Genomic DNA, 24,348 nt, shown 5'->3' on the forward strand with positions numbered 1-24,348 from the left:
TTACAAGATGTGAGCAGAAGTGAAGCTGAATAATGACACACATGGTTTAAATCAGTTGTAGTTTGTCTGGAAACTACATCAGACAGACCAGGTTTTACTGATCAAATATCCTATCTGGTTATTGATCAGACATTTTGGTGACACGCACACACATACACACACACACAGTCTGTGGTTGTACAGGGACAGTAGATGGAGGAGGAGTGTTGAACATTGATTTGATGAGGGTAATGGAAAGAATGCATGACTCTACTTAACCCGAATCACACACACACACACACACAAGCACACATGCACACACACACGCACACATGCACACACACACACTCATGCTGTAATGTGTAAACATCCTCTCAGTGGAGGAGGACCAGAGGCTCAGAGCTGTAAGTTCAGATCCCTCCTGAGTCTGTTATGAATAGAAACCTCAGAGAAATCCTCCTCAGTGTTTCCCCTCCAAGGTGTAATAGTTGTGGAGAAGTTTTGATGAAGTCTGATGAAACTATTTTTACAGTAAGTGATGACCTGTTGGTGCTTATTTTATTTCCAGCTGTGTAGATAAAGCACCAGCTTTAGCTGGAATCAGCTACCAGTGAGCAGGTTTGGGCCAGTGCTGGCAGCCTGATATGAGGTCTTAGCCCAAGGCGAGTGTGGATCATTAGCTGTTGGCTAACAGGGACAGAAAGCCAGCTGTCCCCTGCTGTGAGGCTGAGATGGAAACATATTTCATCACATCACGGCTTGGCATGGTACGGCTAAAGCAGACGGACCTGGGCCCATGGAAAAACCGTATTAGTTCCGGGTTAAGTCAAATCTTGGAGTCGTGGAGCAACGGGCCCTGTGGTAGTAGACTTCTTAGCAAAGGCCTAACTAGGGTTTCAGCTCAGGTAAAGATGTTGAAAAGTAATTTTCCCCTTACAAAATAAACTGATTTTTACCCCAAAAAACAATTTGGCTGAGCAACTCTCTCCTCCTCATGGTGACCTCAGAAAACCTTGTAAACAGCCAACTGCAGGGCTGTAAACAAATCTGAAAGCTCCAGAGTAAGTGAGAGAAACACTCTGTAGGCCTATCTGTGTCTGAGCAGACCTTCACTGACCTGATCATTATTCTAAACGACATTTCAAACATTTCAGCCCCTTTTTAGGTGCATTTGATTTACAGAGACAGAGGACAGAACGCAGAAAATCAAACACCCTCCTGTGTTTATTTAAGGCGCACAGTTTCCTCTCTGTCTCTCTCTGGTTCGGTGTCAAACCCTCCGTACTGTAACTGCGCCTCTTTATTCACACACACTTACATTCTCTGACACTGCCAAGAGCTCCAGGAATGTAAACTAAGGACACTCTGCCAGCTGGAAGTGTGAGAGAGAGACTCTGGCTCCCCCTGCTGGCAGCTGAGTGTCAGTATTTTAACCTCAAAATGTAGGAGTGGCTATACACTTCAATGAATATTAGCACTCCTAAAACACTGCTTTTTGGTTTGAAGAGAAAAATTTAATCTGACAGTACACAAAGCAAGATATTTATAGAACTACCAAGTCCTAGGGATGAATGAGAACACTAGGTATATATACAGTATATAAAACAAGAATGAATGAATGAATGAATGAATGAATGAATGAATGAATGAATGAATGAATGAATGGGTAAATTAAATCAACAAGTTATTGCTGACAGATTGAATGAATGTTATCAGAAATGAGTCAAAAAAATTGATTTTGGATCACTCTTTGTATCAACTTTTAGACTCAGACTCAGACTTCTTTATTTTATTGAACAACAGTTTGCATAGAAACAATAAATACAAGCCAGAAAATATACATATATACACTTCAATACTGTATACTCTCAGTTATAAATATAGTATGTACATGTATGTATACATACTCACATATGCATTTTATAACATAAATAGTGGAAAGAAAAAGGAAACAATAAAAAAAAAACAATTTGCATTAATGTTCATGACATTTAACCATAAATATAATTGCGTTTACCATACCCGACACCTTCCTTAGGAGACCATCCTCAGCAACCTGAAACAGATCGGGGGGGGGGGGGGGGGATGCCAGTCTTGTTGCATTCAGTGGCAGGCTGCAGAGTCTGGATACTGGAGCTTTATCTGAAAAAAAGAGTTCCTGGAAAAGTCTTTAAAACGTCAAAGTACATGATACAATTACAATTAGAGGATTGCAAAAAAATTATATATATGGTTAAGTGTACTTGGCTTGTGGCTTCTAGGGGTCTTTCAGTCTTACTTCTTAATGAGAGTTTCCTTTCTGGTGCTTTCAGGAAAAAAGGAAAACGACAACGCCCAAAACACAAACCAGCTGGCAAGGGACAGAAGCAAAGCCAGACAAAGAACTGTAAACTTTTATAGTCCAGGAGACATGTTTAGAGGGAGACATGTTTAGAGGACACCAGATCCTTGGTTCTCTTTGTTTTTTGAAATGGAAAATGGTAAGGTGCAAAAAGCCAAGAAAACAATGTAGCTTTTTCCATGTCATCTTGTCCATTTCCTTTTTTGAGTTTCATATTTGATGTTCCCATTTCCACTGCCATATTCAACTTCATATCTACAATTTAAGCTTTCAGTTTGAGCATTTCCATTCAAGCTTTTTGGATTTTAACTTTCACTTTTTTAAATTTTCACTTAACATTTACAAATGATTCTAAATTAGCTTTTTCCTTTGTCTTTCTGAGTTTAATTATGGCCTGATTATTCCTAGTAGTGAAGTAAAATAATAATCCTTTTAATGTTATCTCTTTAAATTTTGTATTTGAACTTTTCATTTTAATTATGACTAAAAATATCCTCCACAGCAGATCCTCAAACTGATGTTTTAAAAGACCATTTATGAAGTAATGTTGATCCTGTGTAAACAACCTGAGGAACAAAAGGACGTCGAACATGGCTGTCAGCCAGGGACAGGGGTGGAGACGAGGGGTGCGTGGGTGACGTGTCATCATCAGGTGTCTGGTTGCTCAGAATTACTACTTATTCCAGGTGACCTGAGAAATATGTACCTTCAGCAAGCAAGAAGTGCTGAAACATGCCTGGCTTATAAAAAGCAGCTCCAGACCTGTTTACACTGATGCTCAAGTAACTTTGAGATATGCATCTATCCTCTGTCTCAGTCAGATCAGTTGCAAACCTGGTAACTCCACCATAAGGACAGGACTGCATAATGATGCTGCAGAATTGCTATAACACCAGACCCTCCTTTTGAATCTTTTCATACAGCTGTTTAATTACCTGCATGTTTAGTAAATCTTCCTCGGTGAATACTCTATGTTTAGTTGGTAAACATTCCTTGTTACTTTGTCCACCTCAAATGCCCTTTATCAAAATAACAGTTCTGTAATCCATTTCAGATGGGGCGTGGTCGACATTCCTGAAATTGTCTCAAGCTACCAGAGAGACAAACACAGGAACATAAGAGGCTTATTTCAGAATAAATGCCTCCAGAGTCTGTTTAGAGATGGTGGTCCGGTCCAATGAGAGAAAACAAACAAGATAACAAAAGCTGCAACAATAGATTCTGTAATGTTGAGTAGAAACAGATACTAAAGCATATCAATGTGTTATTAAAGCACTTAAAACAAAGACAAAAAAACTGCACAAAGGAAGTCTGTAATCTCTCAGAATAAACTACAGTCAATACTCTTCAGGATTGATCAACTTTAATAAAGCAAAACATATGTTGGTGCACAGTTTCCATTAAATGTTACTTTAGCTGCTTGATGTTGTTCTTTGACGTTGCATATATGTTACTGAAATGTTTAACAGCACACAGAAAATTAAAATGAACTACAATGATTTTGAGAAAAGGTGAACAAGCTGAAGGTTTATATTTTGGTGTGTTGCAGGAAGTCCTAAATCTTTCCCCGTTGCAAAGACCCTTTAATCCTGTGTTTTATCTTCAAAGTAATGTTGTGGGTCTAATCTTTGACTAAATCCAAGAAACTTACATTTCAAAGAGGAAAACATATTCTTTCATCTATTAGGAAGGGTGTGGCATTGAAAAATGTAATTCAATACAGATTAAGAATATAGTAAATATCAGAAAATATGACATTATAAAAAATACACTCTATACCAATGCACATGCTCAATATGTAATGATGTTTTTAGTTTTTTTTCCTCTGAAATTACTTCTTTCCCCAAAAAAAGCACCAGTTTCTCCTCTTTTTGTTCACTTTGATGATCTCAAAGTTTCCAAAGTTAGAGAAATCACGTTGAATTTTAGCAACATTATGCAGCAGGTCTGTGGAATATTTCTATCTGATGGAAAGTGCAGAAAAAAAATCTAAAAAAAGAAAAGAGTCTTGATTGAACATTTCCCTTGTGGAAATGTCATAGAGTTTCAATGGAAAGCCTTGGAAAGAGAAAGGAGGGTGTGGAGAAGGAAAAAAGACAGCAGGGAATGAAAGGAGGTAAGATTAAAAAAAGTGAGGGTGGGGAAGCTATCAGGGGGAGGTGAAGAAAGTAAAGGATAAAGGGTAGGACTAAAATCTTAATCGAAGGCAAAGTGAGGAAAGGAAAGGAGTGGTAACAAAATGGAGAAGGGTAAGTTTAACATGATTACATTGTCTACACGTGTAGTGTGATTGCCGTTCATTCTGTGCTTTCTTTTTTAATTTGTCATACATGTTCTATGTTTCTGTGCTTGTAACATGTGTAGAAACACAGATGTATCTTTGCATGTAGTTTCCTTCATTGCATGTAATTTGTAACATTGCAACTTCTACCCTGTGCTTTGCTTGTGTTGCACCCTGTTTTTATTTTATTTATCCTTTCAATACTTCTGATCTGTTTTCTTGCTTTTTATATAGCTATAATATACATACAATCGCCAATATTTTAGATAAAATTGTCCTACAGGAGGAATAAGTACATTCTAAGTCTCATCATTAACATCTTAAAACAATAGTCAGGTATCCATATGAACACTGAAAGATGTCTTCCTCGCTGTAATCATTCCTCTTGTTCATACTGACTTTATTTTTTAAATTAAATGTGCTGTCAGTGTAAGCGATTGGGGCCAAGATCAACAGTACGTCTGCAGTCAGTTTGTGCAAAAACGCATTTAAAAGTTGATGTGAAGCTTTGACTTGAAGACTTTGGCTCAAAAAACACTGTAATGTTAAAAGTTTCATATTAGCTTCAGATAAACGTTAACATACATTTTCACACAGAAGGAGGACTGTGGGTTTTTTGCTTCCCATCTCTTACATTGTAAGTTTATTATGAAGGAATCTTCTCATGGTCAGTATGAGGAATTATTATGACATTATGACATTATGATAGGAAAACCTATTTCAGAGCCCATTTGGGCACCTGACTGTTGTTTTAAGACAGAATTCCTTTAAGGTCCTTTAAGATCCTTTAAGGTTAAAGCTGAGCTGTTGCTTATAAATTAGAGTTTTATTCTGAAAACCTGACCGGAAATTGTGGTTGAGGTATTGCACACTGGCAGAAGCTTGTGTTTTCGGGCACAGAGAGATCGTCTGGATTTAGTGAAAAACGAGTTGATCAAACGGATCAAACAGCTGCAGGATGAACAGCGCAGGTAAGATTTAAAACACACGACAGGACACCAAATTACACATGTGGCCAAACTCAACGCAACACCACCTGCTGCAGCTGCATATCAGACACTTAAAACCGTCCATCAGTAATCATATATGCTGGCACTGCCTTCACTGTAGCCTATATGAACTGTACCTATGTATTGCATTGAATTCGTTCTTGTTAAAGGATTGCATTGATGATATTAGGTGATTTATTTTTAATCAGACCATAATTTAAAAAAAAAAAAGAAGCTATTTAACTAACTAACTGGTCAATGCGGAAACTGAAATATTGATTATTGCACGCTGTCTGAAGGGAATAAATAAATAAATAATTACTTCAATAAATAAATAACTAAATCTGCCAGGTTACCGTTATAGTAACACATAGCTGGAGTGCCTTTTAAACATTTTATAGCCTGCAGATACAAAAATATTTTACTACACTTCAACACGCAGGGGTGGAGCAGCGATTTTACAAGTGTAGGGGCTTCAGCTTCCTTCCTAGGGGTGGGACATGAGCACTGCAACCCATCACCCCCACCCAGTCAGGTTTTATTTTAAAACCTAAGGAGCTTAAGTTCGAGAGCTTCATGAAAAGTGGCCTCCGCTAAAAAAAAAAAAATGAGTCTGGGCAATGACTGACAACAAGACACTGGCAATAAAGTAATTAAAATGTGCGTGTTTCAGGAAGTAACTTAATTATAAAGCCATGCAAATAAGCAACAATGTACTATTGGCCATACTGTACCATAACTGCTATGTACGGGGTTAGGGTTAGATAAATATACACACAGCCCTGCATAGCCTATGTGTGTGCATGGGTGTGTCTGTGTGTGTCTAAAAATGTATGTATAGATAAATTGATAGATAGATAGATTGATTGATTGATTGATTGATTGATTGATTGACTGATTGACTGATAAATGGGTGACTATTTGATGATTCGGTGCTATTTTTACTGCAAAGTGGGAGAAATCAGAGTCTCTAGAAAAGCTCCCGTACCCCCATCGTCAGGTCGTATTAACGGTACTTGCGGTACTTGCGGTAGATCCAATATAACATGAATGCGGAATAGACTCATTACAAACCTACAAACTTGTGGCTTTTTAACTGTGAACGTAAGCCACTATCTTCATCGTCCACGAGCAAAGAAATGAGTTCTCAACAAACTAAAGGTGGGTTCAACATCTGAAATACTTTTATAAATGGAAATAATATTTGTTGTATTAGTGTGGTAAGTTAATACAAATATTGATCATGTCACATGTAGGGCTTATTTTAAACTAATGTTAGCATTTGCTGTTAGTCAACCTAGCTAGCTATAAGCATCAGTTAAGCTAGCCTAAACCTACTATTCATTCCCAAGTAAGTTAGCTAGTTCAGAGTCCTGCACAGGACGCGTGAAATGCTAAATTTTGATGAAATGGGTGAACAATACCCTACTGTGTAATATGTGGGTAAGGGTCCAGTTGGACATATGCGGACCGCTGCTCTAAAGTTCGTGTTCGTGTGTCGCCAATGCAATAATTGAAATGGATCCTGAGGAGTTGAGGAGAAGAAGAAGACGAGAGATTTTTTTTGTATATATGTAGTAGACTGATTCTACTCAGGGTGCTGGTCAGGTTTCAGTTCTATTTACAGTAAAGCGGGTCGGGTATGGAATTTAATTAGTGATGCTGGCTAGGTGCGGGTTTACAAACAAGACCGATACAGGAGCTAGTTCTTGTGAAAGAGGGTGCGGTTACAGATACATAATTTGTCAAACATAAGATAATATTTAGCACTCAGGGGGACATGAAGCCAGCCGTCTGTCAAGCTGGCACAGACAAGTGAAAGGTAGTAACTTAATTGTTTCCATGTTGCAACATGTATTAGATCTCCTTCTAGTGATACACTTTAACCTTGTTTAACCTCCCTACTGTTAATGTTGGCTACTATTTGGTTAAGATAAGATATTATTATTATCATTGCCATTATCAGCTTCATGTGGTTAATGTATCACAGTTAAAGTACTCTTAAAGTATTATCAGTAAAAGTAAAAGGATTAACAAAATTAACCAGAATCAGAAACTGTTTAATGGCAGGTAGGTTTACAAATGAAAGGAGTTGACCTTGGTGTTTGCCTATTCTGTATGCACAGCAAAGTTGCAATATGCTGTACATATCGTTGTTTTTATCATTTTCTTTCTTTTCATTTCAGATGACAAACCACTGGACTATTGATGATGTTTGCAAATAGCTCCAAAGCAGTTTAATTGATGCAATACAGGCCTTCAGAAATACTGGAAACTCAGAAAATGCCAAGTTTGTAATGGTGTAGTGTTTCAAATGTCACAATACTTGCAATACAGACAGCTATTGCACCATATTCAGCATTGTCTTCAATATAGATGAGTGCAAGAGGAGTTAGAAAATTGTCAGTTTTAGAGCCCACATGTATAGAAAACAAAGGGCTGCTATCAGGAGGCCAACAGATAATCATTATCAGAACAAAACTCTCTCAGAGAAAAATGAGGAGGACGAAGTGGGTGATGTAGACGAGTCCGAGCACTCACAGTCAGTCAGAAAAAACAGTTTATCTGACATACGATAATATAATATCCTGCTGTCAGGGCCACAGAAGGATGTGGCACTTTTTATCTTCAATCTACAAGAGAAACATCTTCTCCCCCAAAGTTTCTCAAGAAACAGTTGTTGAAAATCTTCCATTTGTTTTTCACATTTTTTCCACTGTATAATGCCGACATGATGACATAACATGGACTAATCAGCATGCGGACTAAACGACCACAAGGATTTGGACCATCTGCTTCCAAATCAAACAGTTTTTGACCGTGTCTTTGAGGAGGGCTGTGTATCTTTTAGGGTATCGACTGAAATAAATACCAAGTAGTATTAAAACTTCTTCCATCAAACGATACCTGCAATCAGTCCTCTTTGTACCCAGAACTAAAAAAATATGAGTAATTGTGTAGACCTGCTCACACCCATCAATGCAATTATTGCTCAATATGTAATGAAGTGATTGGCACACTGCCCAGCCAAACTCAAGGAATGGTGGCATTTTTACGCTATATTGCTTCTGTTCACATGATGGGTATCGAATGAAGTACTCAGTTGATATCGGTATCACTTTAAGGCTGCTTGGATTGGTAATGGAAGCGTAATTTTTTTAGATGATACCCAGCCCCACCTTTGAGTACGTAAAGTATGAATATAAATTGCTACAATTTATCAAAGAAAATCTGCATCTGGTGCAGTCAGTCACCTGTGTTCATGGGGTTAATGGAAAGCAGAAAGAAGACCCTTTACAGCAGTATTGTCAAACTCATTTTGGTTTAAGGGCCACAAACAGTCCAATTTGATCTCAAGTGGGCTGGACCAGTAAAACCACTGCATAATAACCTACAAATTATATATGATATATATTATAACTTTACTATAAGTGACAACTTTGAAGTGCTCTTTGAAAGACTTCATAGATGGTAGTATTTCCCATGCCTGTCCATTGTGCAGATATCCAACATACCATGCATACATTATACACTTGAATTTGAAGTAATGAACCCTCTTCTCTCCAAAAGAAAATCCATAAAGTAACTGCTGTCTATTTCACTATTGGAAACCTAGAACCAAATTACAAATTCCAGTTAAGGTATACACTCATGTCTTTTTATAGTACACTATCAGAGGCCTCTCATACGTCCTCATACTGTTAGTATAGAGACAGTAGGAGTTGCATGCTAAGCTAACAGTCTGTCAGCTGTGCGACTTTATATATCCATGCCGTGACATCTTTTAGACCACACAATCACTGCCTAACATGGTTCAGAGACACTGCAGCAACATCTTATTTTTATACCGTCTCTAAGGCTACAGACAGCACGACACAGCTATGCTAACGATGCTAGCCATACTAACTTGCTGCCAGCCACAATTCAGGCTACTAAATGGATCTGTCACGTCTCTTTGTGTCTTTGTTTAATTTGAGATTTAGTGTGGTTTTGTTTTCTCTGATGTATAATGTTAAGAGTGAAATGTCAACCATATTCATCATTAACTTGTTTACCCACCCCTTTTTTGTTCATGCAAGTTACACCAAGCAGTGAGTAGGCGTAAGCATTTATTTAAAATTCTTACTAATGCCATGAGTGATGCAACTAGTTTTTAATCAGATGTTGTGTAAATTTCCATTAGTGCTCATGTGACCGGTCACGAACAGCAGCCTTAGTGTGGTTACAGAAAACAGAGCAGAGTGAGAGCTCGTTGCCTCTTTCTGCTTGAGTGCCCTGGTATCATGTTATCCCACCAATATTTAAACTTGACTTACTGGAACAGCTGCGGGCACTGTGGGAGGAGCGGGATCGGGAAGGAGGAATTTCCCTTCAGAAACAAGTCTTGTTGAATTAAACACAGATGCTTATTTTCTGTAAACTGAGAGTTTTATAGAAGAGCTGGGAGCTGCTTTTCTTCACTGTTTCACCAATTTTCTGATGAAAGTGAACCATGTGGGGTGGGGGCGGGGCTCTGAAGTGCAAAGAGATCTAACAAATGAAATGGCAGCCAAAGGTGCTATAAAATATGATTTTACTTTATACTAAAGACAGCTTAATGTTTCCTTTTGTGGGTCACATATCTGATATTTACCTCATACATCATCTCTCCTAATGATAGCCCCCCTTAAAAGATGGAAAAGGATTGTTTTTTTAGAGACTAACTAAACTGAACAAAACCATTTTGACTCCCTTCAGTCTCTTTTAAACCATAATTTTCCACTTTAAATGTTTGTGAAGAGATTAATTGTCTTTCTCATTTACCAAAATAAATAACAACTGTGCATTAGACTGTTTCTAAAACCATCATGAAGTCCACATCTGTGGTTTTGAGTGAAATATCTAGATTTTGAATTTGTTCTCATGAAATCTGGTTCATATTCACGGTCTTTGTGAATTTTGGTGGGCATCCCCATGCATCAAATGCCATGGTTTTAACTCAAGGGTTCCTGCACAAGGTGCTGAACAACAAGATACAACACAATAAATAGATAACACAATAGAAGCACAGTGAAAAGATGAAGTAGAAAATGGAAAGATAAAAGCAATAAAATAAAGTGCACTGCCCGCACAACATAAAAACATGCATGTACAGTATACACATAAAATCAACACTCTACATGGTGTCAAAAGCCAAAGAAAAGAGTTGGGTTTTAAGAAGAGTTTTAAAATGAGACAGAGAGGAGGCCTGTCTAATGTGCAGCGGCAATTCATTCCAAAGTTTTGGAGTTGCAACGGCAAACGCTCAATCCCCTCTGAGCTTAAGCCTAGCTTTAGGCACTGTCAGGAGCAGCTGGTCAGCTGACCTGAGAGGTCAGCTAGGAGTGTAGGGGTGCAGCAGCTTAGAGAGGTAAGGTGGGGCAAGGTCATTCAAGGCTTGGCTTTAAAAGCAAATAAAATAATTTACAAATGAATCCTAAAATGGACGAGAAGCCAGTGGAGTGAAGCTAAAATAGGTGAAATGTGCTCGTTCTTGCTTGTGCAGCAGCATTTTGTACCAGTTGAAGACGAGCAATGGAGGACCCACTAACCCCCATATAAAGTGCATTACAGTAATCCAGCTGAGTGGTCACAAAGGCGTGGATTACTGTCTCAAAGTGATGTCTCTGAAGGACTGGTTTAATTTTTGCCAGCTGCCTTAACTGGAAAAAGCTAGACCTCACCACAGCTTCAACTAGGGGGGGTCACAGAAGTGCCATTAAAGACCATGACTTCTGTCTTTTTTTCATTGAAATTCAGCAAATGTAAAGACATCCAAGCTTTAAGGTCGTGTAAACACAGTGAGAAACACCTAATTATGCACCTGACTACTGTTTTAAGACAAACTTTAAAAAATGTGAAGTGTGGTTGTTAAATACATGTACTGATTGGGACTGAGATAATCAGGTGACGTCTAGGAACAGTACCTTGATCATTATTGTCCCCTGTACATGGGAACATGTCAGATGTGCTCACTGTGAGCACAGGTTGCCTATAAGGCTGTACTCTTTGTGCTTTTCGCTCTTTTTTCGAATGATTTTGTGATCAATGACAGTGATTTTAAACTGGTTAAATATGCAGGCGACATGGCCTTAGTTGGGCTTCTACAAAAAAAAAACTACTCTGTTACTGAAGCTGCATATTTAGCCTACTGTAGGTAAAAACTTTCGAACCTATTGTCAAAGCTCCAGCTTGTCATTAATGTGGATAAAACAAAGGAACTGGGACTCTCCACAAAACAGGATGTGATGATAGAGCCAGTTTCACTCATTGGCCTCATTGGCCTCATTGGTCTATTGAAAGTGTGGTTACCTTTTAAGTATCTTGATACAGGTCTGGACTCAGATGAGCCTCTCTGTTAATACAGAAATGAAGCTCTCTAAGATAGTCTTAGCCAGTAAAATAGTTGGTTCACCTTAAACCTCTTTGAACCAACTGTTCACTGGGAGGACGAGGAAGAAAGCGAGGAGCATTGTTGCTGACAGCTCTCATCCTCTCTCTGGCCAGTTTGAGATTTTGAGCTTTAGAGTTTGAGCACAATAGAGTTCCTTTGGCAACCAGAAAAGTTTATAAGAAGTATTTTATCCCAAGTGCAATTCATATTTTAAACACTTGCAAATGATCAATACGCACACAGGAACTGTTATGTACTTGTATTTCTATACCTCACATATTTTATGTATTTTAAGAAACGATTTTATGTAATTTCTGTATACTGTATTCCTGTAATTGGTGCCAATAAAGTTTTATTCTATTCTATGATTTCGTCTATGGCTTTTGTCTGAATGTAGACCCTCCTCCTGTTTTGCAGTTAAAATTGTCAACTGACCAACTAAGAACCACCTCCCCCTACCAAGTTGACCCTTGATTTTGACCCTGTGTATCACACTGTAAGGTCTGAGTGCAAATACCCTCCCTTCCTGCCCTTTTGTGTCTTTGCTGATTGCTGCCTTGGTCTTACTGTATAAAATCTTTCCATTTCATTTGCTCTGAGTCAGTCTAGTGTCTTTGAACCAGGAAACAAAGAGGATAAAGTTGACGATTTTGTGTTTTTCCGCTTTGAATTCATCCTGAAGTCCAAACTTGATGTAAGTCCTGTTTCCTGTTATTTATTCCAGCGGCGTACCCCCCTCCCTCTGCCCCCCCGGCCAACATGTTTGGCAACGTGCCCGGCTATGAAGGCATCATGTCAGGAGGAGGTGAGAAAAATCAAGCCCACAACTTTTCACAAAAATATGTATCATGGACAACTACTCTAAATGTGTTATTGTTACCACAGGTTACCTGCCACCTCCCATGCCCCTCGAGCCTATAGCCCCGCCCCAACCAGGCCCCACACCTGACAACTGGAAGTAAGACCTGACATCACTTGGTCTCACTGTTTATCAACCTGCTCAACAAGCAGCCAGCAGGATGCTCATGTTTGTCTATGTCTGCTGGGTGTAGAAAGGCTGCACTCAGAAAAATATCCTGTCAGAACTTAATCTGCATGTTTGTGTTGGTGTTATATAGCATCCCGTCTCTGTCTGAGGACGAGGCCCGTGAGGCATTCAAGAGCTATGTGTCAGCTCAATGCTGCTACCGTAGCGGTCCTGCTGAAGATGGAGTCATCACCAACACGGAGCCATCCAACACATACAGGGTAATCTGATATTTATACACTTAATGTTGTTAAATTATGATGGATCCTCCAGTCAGCTGATCTGATCCAGAGCATTGATTAGTTCTGGTTTGGGGTTTTTTCACACAACTTTCTCCAATAACATTTTTTGAGTGTTTTTTTTTTGGCTACAGTTGAGCACATAAGCTGCTGGTGAAAGTTCCCCCCTTAAATTTGTGATTTTGTGCTACCCAATTTTTTTTTTACTGGATCATTTTTGAAAGACAAGTAATATGATTGCTGTATGCATCTTAACTTGTGGGTAAAATTCAAGAAGGCTCTATCTGCAGTCTTGCAGACCTACACAACACACACCCCTGATGTTACATGACACCCCTGAACCCTAACCCTAACCATCTCACTGCTCATGGCAAGTATGAGTGTCATGTAGTGAAGTGGCTGTGTCATATAGATACTGCGAGTACACAAATAGACCTACTTGTAAAACTCTCTTATAAAAACCAAAAATCAAATAATGGCCAAGACTCAAATTTTATCCTGGGGCATGGCCAGCAGAAATGTATAGAAATTGGGTAGAGGGTAGGAAGGTTGCATACTACACAGCTTACATTGTAGATTTTATATAATGCACATTACAGCAAAGCATTATAATTCTATCAGTACAACAACAGAGCCACATTATACTCACCACTTAGCAGAAATCATGTTGTCATATCCTAATTAACTCTGTGCTGAACTCCTGATTGACGATAAGCTACTGTACCATCACCAAAACTCTATACTGCCTGATGGTTTTTTAATATTATAGGACGACCTAAAAAAGGAAATCTGCAAGACCTTTAATGTGAAAATTCTGGAGGAAGTGTAGTTTCATTCATGTTAGCTTAAGCCAATTTGACCTGACATAACTCCTGCTTATCTGGTGGACTTAGTACTGTGGAAATGATCAAAACAACATGTCAATATGGGAGAATAATGCAAAATCAGGAACAGTGCCACACCTTAACTTTTTCATTTCCTCTTTGACATTGAGAGTTCACATAAGCATTGGCCTTGATAACAGATAAATGCAGCCTTTAGCATCTGTGTGGTACGTTATGCAGCATTTCCCATTGAATTATCAGGTTTCAATATTTTTTTCACTCTATAGTTATTTTTCAAATGAGAAAGAGTTAACCTTACTGTGTAGATAAATGGAAAATAATTATCCATTGTGAGGTTTTCAGATGATTTCATCTGTCAGTTATGGGGGTCTCGGACACCTGGGACCCCCAGTATTTCACATACTGGTTTATAGCCCGATCCTTCAGAGGAATCCACCCGAGTTGACATCAAGTGTGTCATCCCTTCAGATAGTTTCACATCCTTTTATAAACATCGAAATTCATGTGACTCTGATGACTCTATTATGACTGTCATGTGACCTCTGAGAAGCTCATGTGGCATCAACATGTGATGAATGATATTAAGCTGTGTGCATGGGTGTGTATCTCTTGTTAAATTTTGTGTGTGTGTGTGTGTGTTCTCTAGTACCGGCTGGAGACGTTCACCGAGTCTAGGTTGACTGAGTGGGCCACCAAACCTCATGAAGGTGCACACACAAGCACACACACATACATACACACACACACACACACACACACACACACACACATTTTATACATGTGAGGACCCTCATCGACATATCTGTGATTGACTTATGATGTATAATGTTGCTCTTGTGTGATTGACAGGTGAGCCGGCTGACTTCTACACTGAGACTGCCCCCCGGCCCTGGGAGGTTCAGGCCACGCCTCCCGACCTCTTCAAAAATCACACACAGGAGATCCGTGTGCCCTACACCGCCTCCATCAAGGTGATTAACATGAGCTGTGTGTTTTCAGTCAGTTTGGTTTGGCTAGTTTCATCTGTCTGATAACTGAAGCATCAGTACTGTTGCTATGGTTACCTGCAGTTTACTTTAACCCGAGCTTTGATTTTGAATTGTTGATCTGAGGTGTTTTTCATATTATAAACTCCTGACCGCCATTCAGAAAGCAGGATGGTCTCGTGCCATGATAAATTTAGGAAAAATATTTTAAGAGTCTTTGAGGAAGTTGGAGAGGTTCTTGAGGAAGTTCTGCTGATCATTGAAGAGGTCTGGGGGGTCATTCAGGCTTTTGAAGAGGTAACAAAAGTCTTTGAGGGGTTCCTGAAGTTAATGAAGATGTTTTTCGTGCCTTTGAAAATATTAAATATTTTAGGGGTCAGTGGTTTCAAGGGTTTCCTTGAATCCTTGAGAAGGTCTTTGAGAAGGTTACATAAGGCCTTGGGAAGCTTACAGTGTTCATTTTAAGAAGTCCAGAAGATGTTACAGTCCTTGAAAAGTTCCCCGGGGTCTTGGAAAAGATGGAGAAGGATCCACGGTGCCTTGAAAAACATGAATGCTTCAGGAGGTTCCCTGAGTCCTGGAAGGTGTTCAGGGCTCCTGGAAGATGCCACAGTGATCACTGAGGAAGTTACATTGGGCTGTAAATATCCAAGATCCTTGAGAAGGTCCAAATGGTCCTTAAGGTCCTTACGTTGTAGTAGAAGTACTCCAATAGGTTCCAGACAGGGTCTTGGAGGGGATTTAGGAGATTATGCCTTGAAAGGTTGTTGTGGGTGTTCAAATAGTTCTTGAGGAGGACCCACAGGGCCTTTAGGAGCTTCCATGGGTCCTTGAGAGGTTCCTAAAGTTCTTGAATATGTTTTACAAGTTACTGAAGAAATGTCAGGTGCCTCGTAAGGGTTTGTTTAAGAGGGTTCACATGGAGGACTTTCCATAGGGCCTTGGAAAGCTTCCAGTCTATCCTGGAAGAAATCCAGGACATAAGCTCCAGAAGTCAAGAGTTACTTAAAAGTTTCCTGGTGTCTTGGAAAATATTTAGGAGGATACACATGTGCTGGCTTGGCTTGACTCAGCATGTCAGCCCAGCATGTAAGGGATTTGCATATCTCGGGCTACCTGCTTGAAGATGTTTAAATGATGACAAGCTTGTCTTGAGTTGAAAAGCAGCAGGCTATAAATGTCATGGCTATGACTAGTGAACAAAGTTACGACTGTAAAGCAGTGGATGAACACATTTAATTTCCAATAGATTCTTCACAATAAAAGTCTCCCATTATTTTGTCATTTAAAATCTTATCTAAAATATCTAAAACAACAGCAGGAAATCTTTTCATATGCAGTAACTTAGCAGGGCACCAATACGGCTGAAAGCAATCATGAAATGGTAAAATAAAGCAGATATCTGAAAGTACAAACAGGGATTCGGAAGAGAAGATAAACTTACAAAACCGCTTGCTTACAAAACAAATCACAAAGATTTAGTTGGAAGCTAGAAAAATACTGAGAGCTGAACACACAGAAACTTTTAAACATGTCTCTCTCTCTCTGGTCTCCAGCATAGACATGTGATAAGTCTCGCAACACTGCTTGTTTGATGGGAAGAAGCAGTGTATGGGGTGGTCACAGGTTGGACAGGGTCGGCAATATGTCACCACCATTCGCTTGGAGGCAGTTTGGATTTGGATTGAGACAATAATGCCTTAGGGTCTCATTGAGAATTTTCAAATGGTGCTTGATGTCCATTAGGCCTTAAATGGGTCTCTTAAGGAGGTTTCACAGGCTCTTGAACATCCATGGAGTTCTCACGATCCTTTGAGATGTTTTGGGGGTCAATGATGAGCTTCCCCTGTGTCCTGAGGAGGTTAATCACGTCTTTGAGAAAGTTCTAGATGTTTTTGGGGGGGTTTTTTTAGACCTTTCAGGAGTCCTGAGTGAGCTGGTCGCTAACGTAGTGTATAGCATCAATACCATTGCTATGGTTACCTGCAGTTTAATTAACCTTGAGCTGTGATTTTAGAACCGAGGCGTCACTGCTGACCCGAACGATGATGGATTTTAACTCTGATGTGAAGCATTTTTACAGCCTCATGCTGTCAGTGTGACCCCAACAGACTGTAAAGTTAATTTTAACGTGTGTCTGTGTGTGTGTCTGTGTCTGTGTGTGTGTGTGTGTGTGTGTGTGTGTGTGTGTGTGTGTGTAGGACTGCCACAGCTGCCATGCCACAGGGACGATGCCGTGTAAAGAGTGCGATGGACATGGATATGTAAGAATCAATCAATAATCAATAATCATAAATAAAAAAATGAGTAGGTTAATGAGCAGATCATTTAATGTGTATATACAATGAAACTATGATTTTTTTGTGTGTGTGTGTGTGTGTAGAAACCATGCTGGGTGTGTAACGGCAGTGGGACGAAGTCTGACGAGAACTGCAGCCACTGTAATGGTACAGGCAAAGACAGGTACTGCAAGGAGGGCGGGGAGTCCTGGTGGTCTTCTCATGTCACATCCCATTTACAGGTTTTCAAAATAAAGAGAAATGTCAGAGAAGTTCTTGTTGTGCAGGTGCATGTCCTGTCATTTTAATCAAATCATGTCCCCTCAGATATATATATCGTTTGATGGTCTGCATGTCATCCCCCATCTCTTTCTGCTAATTTACTATCTCTCTTATCGACCGTCTATTAGAAAAGGACTGAGAGTGAAAAGTGTCATTAATGAGTAAACCCAGTAAACAAATGATCTGTAAAGATGGACGCTGTGAAAATGATTTGGTGACTTTGGTTGTAGAAAAAATATTATATAGAGTCACAATCTGAAATGGCACATTTCAGATTGCCCCTAAACGCATCAGCATAGAGCGTTTCTCCTCTCAACTGTATCACAACATTAACTTTAACCAAGTTATGTTTTTGCTTTCGTATAAATACATATAATCTACCATATAACATATTATGATTAAATGGGTTATTAGGCTTTCTATAATAAACTATGTAAATTCCAACATTATTAATGCTATATCATATAGTTTCATTAATAGAGACCTGCTACTTATAAATAAAGAATGTCATAATGTTAAATAAAAAATACTAGTCTAAATAATTAATGTTGTATTTCTATCTTCACTACAAAGAGCACTGTCCTTTGCATTATCTGCATTATCTTGATCTAGTGCTTAATTCTTGTGTCTTTCAGGATAATTATTTGCAAATTAAATACATAGGAGGTGGTGAGTAGGATCTGCAGGTCTGCAGACTTCCTTTCAGGCTGCATACAGCCCCCCACCCCTCCTCCAAATACATAGTCTAGCTTATATGTTGCCCAAGAGGTAAAGCCAGGACGTAAAGGTCTGTAAATAACTCACTGGTTAACGGTTAACATTTAAATGCTGTGAGTGCAGTGTAACAGTGCAGGCAGACAGTCAGAGGACAAAGATTAAAGACATTTTAGTGAATTAATCAGTCTGAAACTTTTTGGTAGGAACTAAAGTATGATTCAGAAAGATGGGTAGAACGTGTTAATGAGTTAGAACATGAAAAAGAGCAGTGCGACCTTAAGAGTCCAGTCAGTACACTGAAGCATGTGAAGCATGCCTTACATGTCGGAGTCTCACTCCCTGTGTGTGTGTGTGTGTGTGTGTGTGTGTGTGTGTGTGTGTGTGTGTGTTTTCGTGTGTGTTTTCGTGTGTGTGTGTAGATGTAGAGAGTGCGATTCCCATGGAACGAGGGATTGTGAAACCTGTAAAGGAAAACGACAACTGCTGACCTACATCAAGCTCAAAGTGGAGTGGTGAGTACTGATACTGCAACCGTGCCATGGACCCTAATATCCACTTTCCACTAGGTGAGGCTACAGCTGTAGGTAGCTCTGTGAATTTTGTACATGAGATGATACATGCACCGTACAGTGTAGCAGAGAACCCAAGCCCCCAGGAAGGGCACCGGGCTTTGAAGCCAATTTGACATAGTTAAATTATGCAATTACAACATCACGTGATGCCACTGGGCCCCACTAAGCAGCTTTCATAGGAATGAACGGGAACCTCCTCTGATGCTGTTCACTTTATACATGCATGAGAGAACCGGCTGCTGATGGCTAGCATCTAGGCTAGCGGTTATAAAAATTTAAAAAGGTATCTTTTGGTCCTGCTCAGCAACTGCTTTCACTTTACAATCATCATTACATCACCACAACAATCTGTGTACATTTTCTCTGCCTTGCGGTGGTAAATGTTATCTAATAAGGAAGCAGCAATTGGGCAGAAAATCGCCCAATCTGGCAACATTTCTTGGGAGTTTTGCAGTAATTTGTGGCATACCATATTAACCAATCAGGGGCAACCAGGAAAAGCACACAGACACCACCTTCGGCACACGGACAAAGTAGAGACAACAGTAGGCGGATTTGGTTTCAAATCGTGCTTAAGAAGTTTCAGTGGGCCTTAAAGAGCTTTGAGGGATGTTTGACCCACTGTGTGTAGGATTTGAACATTCTTGACTTTGGTGCCCCTCGTAATGTGTGTTTGCTAAAAAAAAGAAACTAAAAAGAAATCACACATTGGTGCTACAACAGGGTCCGAGATACCGCGGGGGAAAGGTGATAGGCTGTTTGTGGTTTTCAAACTTCGTGTGAAGTGAATAGGCCTGTTGAAAAAAGGCTGTTACTTCTCCTTTAAGTAACAAATGAAGCGAATCCACTGCAAACCTTCAGCTCACTGTGACTTCCGCTCTTTTTGCAAAGTGACTGAAAGACTGTAAACACAGTAACTGTAGGGGACATGATGAAAGCCCAATATGGGTTAATCACATGCATTACATCTGTTTTGACTTGTGGTTGTGATGTAAAAAGGTAAAATTAAAACCTACAATACAAATATCTATGATGGGACTCTTAATGAGTATCTCCTTTTTCTTCTTATTTATGACATGAAATAACTTGAAAGATAATATGATAATGTACATCTCTACACATTTTTAAATGAAATGGGTGTACACTGTTGTTATAAATGATATGTTGGCCCCCTCTGGTGGCCTAAAAATGAAACTGCATGATGTGAACATTGATAAAAATGCATGCAGTTAGTATTCAATCATATGTGTGTGTACAGCATGTCCATGTCTGTGTGTGTATATGTTTATATGTGGATAGATGTGTTAATATGTGTGTATCTATAAATCTATATAGTTAAGTGATAAATTATGTAATGTAATATTTGCTTTTGTGTGTGTGTGTAGGACTAACAATATTGAGGACCATGTGGTGGAGCAGAACTCTGGTCTGACGGCTGATCTTAAATCAGTGACTGGAAAGGAGCTGTTCAAGAACAGCCAGTACCTGGTACAGACACACACACACACACACACACACACACAAACACACACACACACACACACACACACACACACACATACACACACACAGTAATTTTAAACACCTCACATGTCAGATTTCTTTGCTGTGTGACATATCACCAATGCTCAGTTTCCCAGAAGCTAAATATGCTTAATTTTATATTTCATATATGTAATATAATAATTCATTCTGACTTTATTGGAGGCACTCCTTATTTCATTCATGGTAGGTTGCCTCCATTACAATATGCTGCAAGACACATTAACTCACCTCCCCTCATTATGTTCCTTAAATAAAAACTAAAACACTCCCCCATTTTGTACATTGTATGAAAAGACCACACTGTTCAATTGTTGTAATTTATATGTGGAACTTTAATTGTGAAACAAAACTAAAGTATATTATTAAAATGAATCACTGAAATACAACATGGAGAAAGTAGTGTGTAGTGGAGCTAAAAAATGTCAAGTTTGTTCTTTGGATGGCTCCAGGTGAAATGTCACAGAGTCGTTTACAGGATGCTGCTGATGTCTATCTTATTATCTTGTCAGCTCTACCCACTAATCGGGTTCCCAAACCCGGTTATCGCTGAAGCTTCTCAGCGTCTGGTCACAGAGCACCAAAGCAAGTATGCCCAGAATTCCAGGATCCTGCAGCAGGTAAGACAGCACACAGCTCCTTAAGATTTAACAGATATAGGAAATGATTGAAGCTATAATTGAAATATTTAAATACATTTTGAAGGATGCAACATATCATCTGTTTTCTCCATAGTCAGTTTAAAAAATGGTGTAATCCAGGATGTGCACAAAGACTGCTAGCCTAACTCCATCAAAAAAGAAAATAATCCACCTTCCAACAACTCTAAAGCTGTCTATTTATATGTTTTTATCTAATTTGTCTAGTATGTATGTCAACAATAGTGTTGTTAGAAATGTAAGGGTTAGGTACAGGCTGAAGAGAAGAGAAGGCAACACACTGATGAGATGCTCTTCTATAAACTGGTGCAAACTTCAATGGACCGTTTTGTTCATTTTGAAATCTAAGTCGCAAAAGGAAAACATGAAAGAAAGGTGTTTTCCTGACTACATTTACAAAACCCACAGAAACCAGACTTCAAAAACAGCAGTTTAAATCTCAGTTGATGCTAGTCTTTATTCAGTATCATCTAAGCGATCTTCTCTCTCTCTCTCTCTCTCTCTCTCTCTCTCTCTCTCTCTCTCTCTCTCTCTCTCTCTCTCTCTCTCCCTCTCTCTCTCTCTCTCTCTCTCCCTCTCCCTCTCTCTCTCAGAGGCAGACCGTCGAGTTGATCCCCATCACTAAGGTGAACTACAAGTGGAAAGGTGACTCCTACACCTACTTCGTCTACGGCAACGAGCGCCAAGTCAGTGCTGATGATTACCCTGCGACTTGCTGCTGTGTCATCATGTAAACACGCAGCTCAACTCAGCTGTTACTCTCATTATTGTTTCTCTTTTGAATAATCAACCCTCCCACCAGGGCAAATTTTAACCAATCCCTGCATCAATCTTCAAGATATTTCCACAAAAATGGTTCAATCAAGAGAATGATTGCAACCAGTCAACATATATATCATTATATGTATATAAATATATCAATCTTATCTGCTTTCAGGAGCTCAGCTATAACTAGTTAATCCATTGGTTCCCAAATGTTGGAGTCCTACCTGTGTTGTAAAATATCCTTTCCACAGCATAAATATATACTGTATATACATAGACATTAATATCTCCACAGCTCACTTTGGTGATCATTTGACTTTTAAGATGGGGCCATCATCATTTCAAAATTATAATTTGGCCAATACTTTGGTTTATACCTTGGCAAATACCTGCAAAAACACAGACATTCCTCACAGTCTCAGCTGCAACTTGTGTTTAATGCTAATTAGCAAATGTTAGCGTGTTAATATGCAAAATTACAGACAGTGAACATGGTCAACATTATACCTGGTAAACCTCAACATGGTATCATTGTCATTGTGAGAATATTAGCATGCTGACTTTAGCATTTAGCTCAAACCACGACTGTGCCTCAGAACAGCCTCACAGAGCAGTGGGGCCCTACTGTAACTCCACCCATTTGGGAATCAGTGCCTCAAACAAGTGCTGTGTGGGTTGCTTTCACCTGAACTCATCGTTTCAGGCAGAGACCAACACCTAAACCAACCCTCACACTGAAGCAGTCACCTCCTGCTGCGCACTAAGAAAAAGACACCCTGGAGGGACTGGATGTATGCGTTTGTCTTTGTGTTCCTAGAAACTACTGCTCAGTTCTGGCTCTCTACCTCCGGTTAAAGTGCTGTGATGCTCCATCAGGCGTCCCAATGAGAGAAAATAATGGAAGAATGCAAGAATTAAATTTGAACTAGATTAATTTGTAATTATTGACAATTATTAACTGAACTAGAATTTTAACTTTATGGAGAGAGAGGGGGGGGGGGGGGTAAGTTCAACCAACCTACTGTACCCTCCTCTGTGTGCCTGTGTGGACGCTTGACAGTGCATCATGTCTTTGACTCTATGAACACTTACCAAAGGCAGTTTTCTATCACAACACACTCTTCCTCAACAGTTTAATGAAACCACATGCCAGTATGTGCCAATTGATGTCCTCAGTATTGCAAGGAAACCTCATATAACCTCAAGAACAAAAAAGTCCATCTGACTTCCTTTTGAGGCCTTAACCTTTTATAAGAAGATGTGGAGGCCTATATCTGCCAGAAAAAGAACAAAGAGCAGAAGGAAAAAACAGGAAATATGAGATTATTCTCTGACTGAAGTGAATATGTGTTTTATATAACACTTTACCTGAGAGGAGGGTTAGGGGTTTGAAACTGAAATATTGTTTATAGAATAAGAACAGACTCTGTTTCACTTGGTTCCTACCTCGGTTCTTCTTCTGTGGCTTAACATTACATTAAGGTTGAAACCACTTCAATATTTAAACTGTGGAGAACTGGGGTTTGTGACTCCAGACACAAACCAAGCCGATATTTTTTTTTTCTTTTTTCTTCAGGAAGCGGCTATTGGCACGTTTTCCTCCGTGTCAATAGTCCATTTACGTTTTGTATGGAAGTATTACCCATGCACATCAGTATTGATCGTGCAAGACTATGTGATCGAATCCAAATTGTACCAAGATGGAGGAATATTTTTATTTGTAGGTGATATGCAAATCCTCCCCATGGTTTGGGTTAGCTTTAGCGACATTAACCACTTGGTTAGGGTTAGGGAAAAGATCATGGTTTGGGTTAAAATACAGTACAAAAAAAAATATAGTAAAAATGTGCTGTTCAATGGCATTAAAAAGCCTAACATGACAGTCTAATTGAGAGATGTGTTTATAGTATCATGTCTCTGTTACGGAGCAGTTTACACCCGTTTATTTTGGACTCCATGGCTGGTCAGAGTTCACCAAAGTCAAAATGTTAAGCAGAAAAACAGATTACCTAAACCACTGATCATGCAAAATTAGTTCATTTCTATAAATTCACTCAGCAAAAATGTTGGCAGGCTGAATGAAACTTATGAGTGTGATATCCTTAATTTTCTGTTGAAAGACAAACCCATTATGTTCTGTGAGAAACAAAAAGTGTGACATGATGTTTGTCACATTCAGTTGTAATGGTAGAAAACAAAACTTGCCAAAGTGTTAAAACAGTGTTCCTTAATGTTTAATCTTGCTGATTTTTTTTTTAATTACATCATCGCTTAAACATATCAACACCATCAATTTTTGTATTATTGCCAAACTAAACTTTCATATTTCCTGTTTTGTATGAAGTCCATTTAAGCCTGTCTGCTTGCTTCTTCCTCACCATGGCTCTCAGCCTACTAGCTGGTAGAAAGAAAGAAAGAAAGAAAGAAAGAAAG

At 39.2% G+C, this 24,348-nt stretch overlaps 1 protein-coding gene across 1 annotated transcript; it reads left to right on the top strand.

Moving 5' to 3' along the window:
• The first annotated feature begins 5,466 nt into the window (after positions 1–5,466).
• Positions 5,467–24,348, top strand: LOC128356101 (protein SSUH2 homolog). The gene is made up of 12 exons (XM_053316544.1): positions 5,467–5,572; positions 12,727–12,807; positions 12,888–12,960; positions 13,121–13,250; positions 14,760–14,820; positions 14,963–15,084; positions 17,301–17,363; positions 17,483–17,562; positions 18,797–18,889; positions 20,335–20,437; positions 21,004–21,111; positions 21,744–24,348. The coding sequence occupies exons 1-12, from the start codon at positions 5,560–5,562 to the stop codon at positions 21,882–21,884; spliced, it is 1,068 nt and encodes a 355-aa protein (XP_053172519.1). The 5' UTR covers positions 5,467–5,559; the 3' UTR covers positions 21,885–24,348.

Source organism: Scomber japonicus, chromosome 3 (assembly GCF_027409825.1).
Source record: "Scomber japonicus isolate fScoJap1 chromosome 3, fScoJap1.pri, whole genome shotgun sequence".
Classification (NCBI taxonomy): Eukaryota; Metazoa; Chordata; class Actinopteri; order Scombriformes; family Scombridae; genus Scomber; species Scomber japonicus.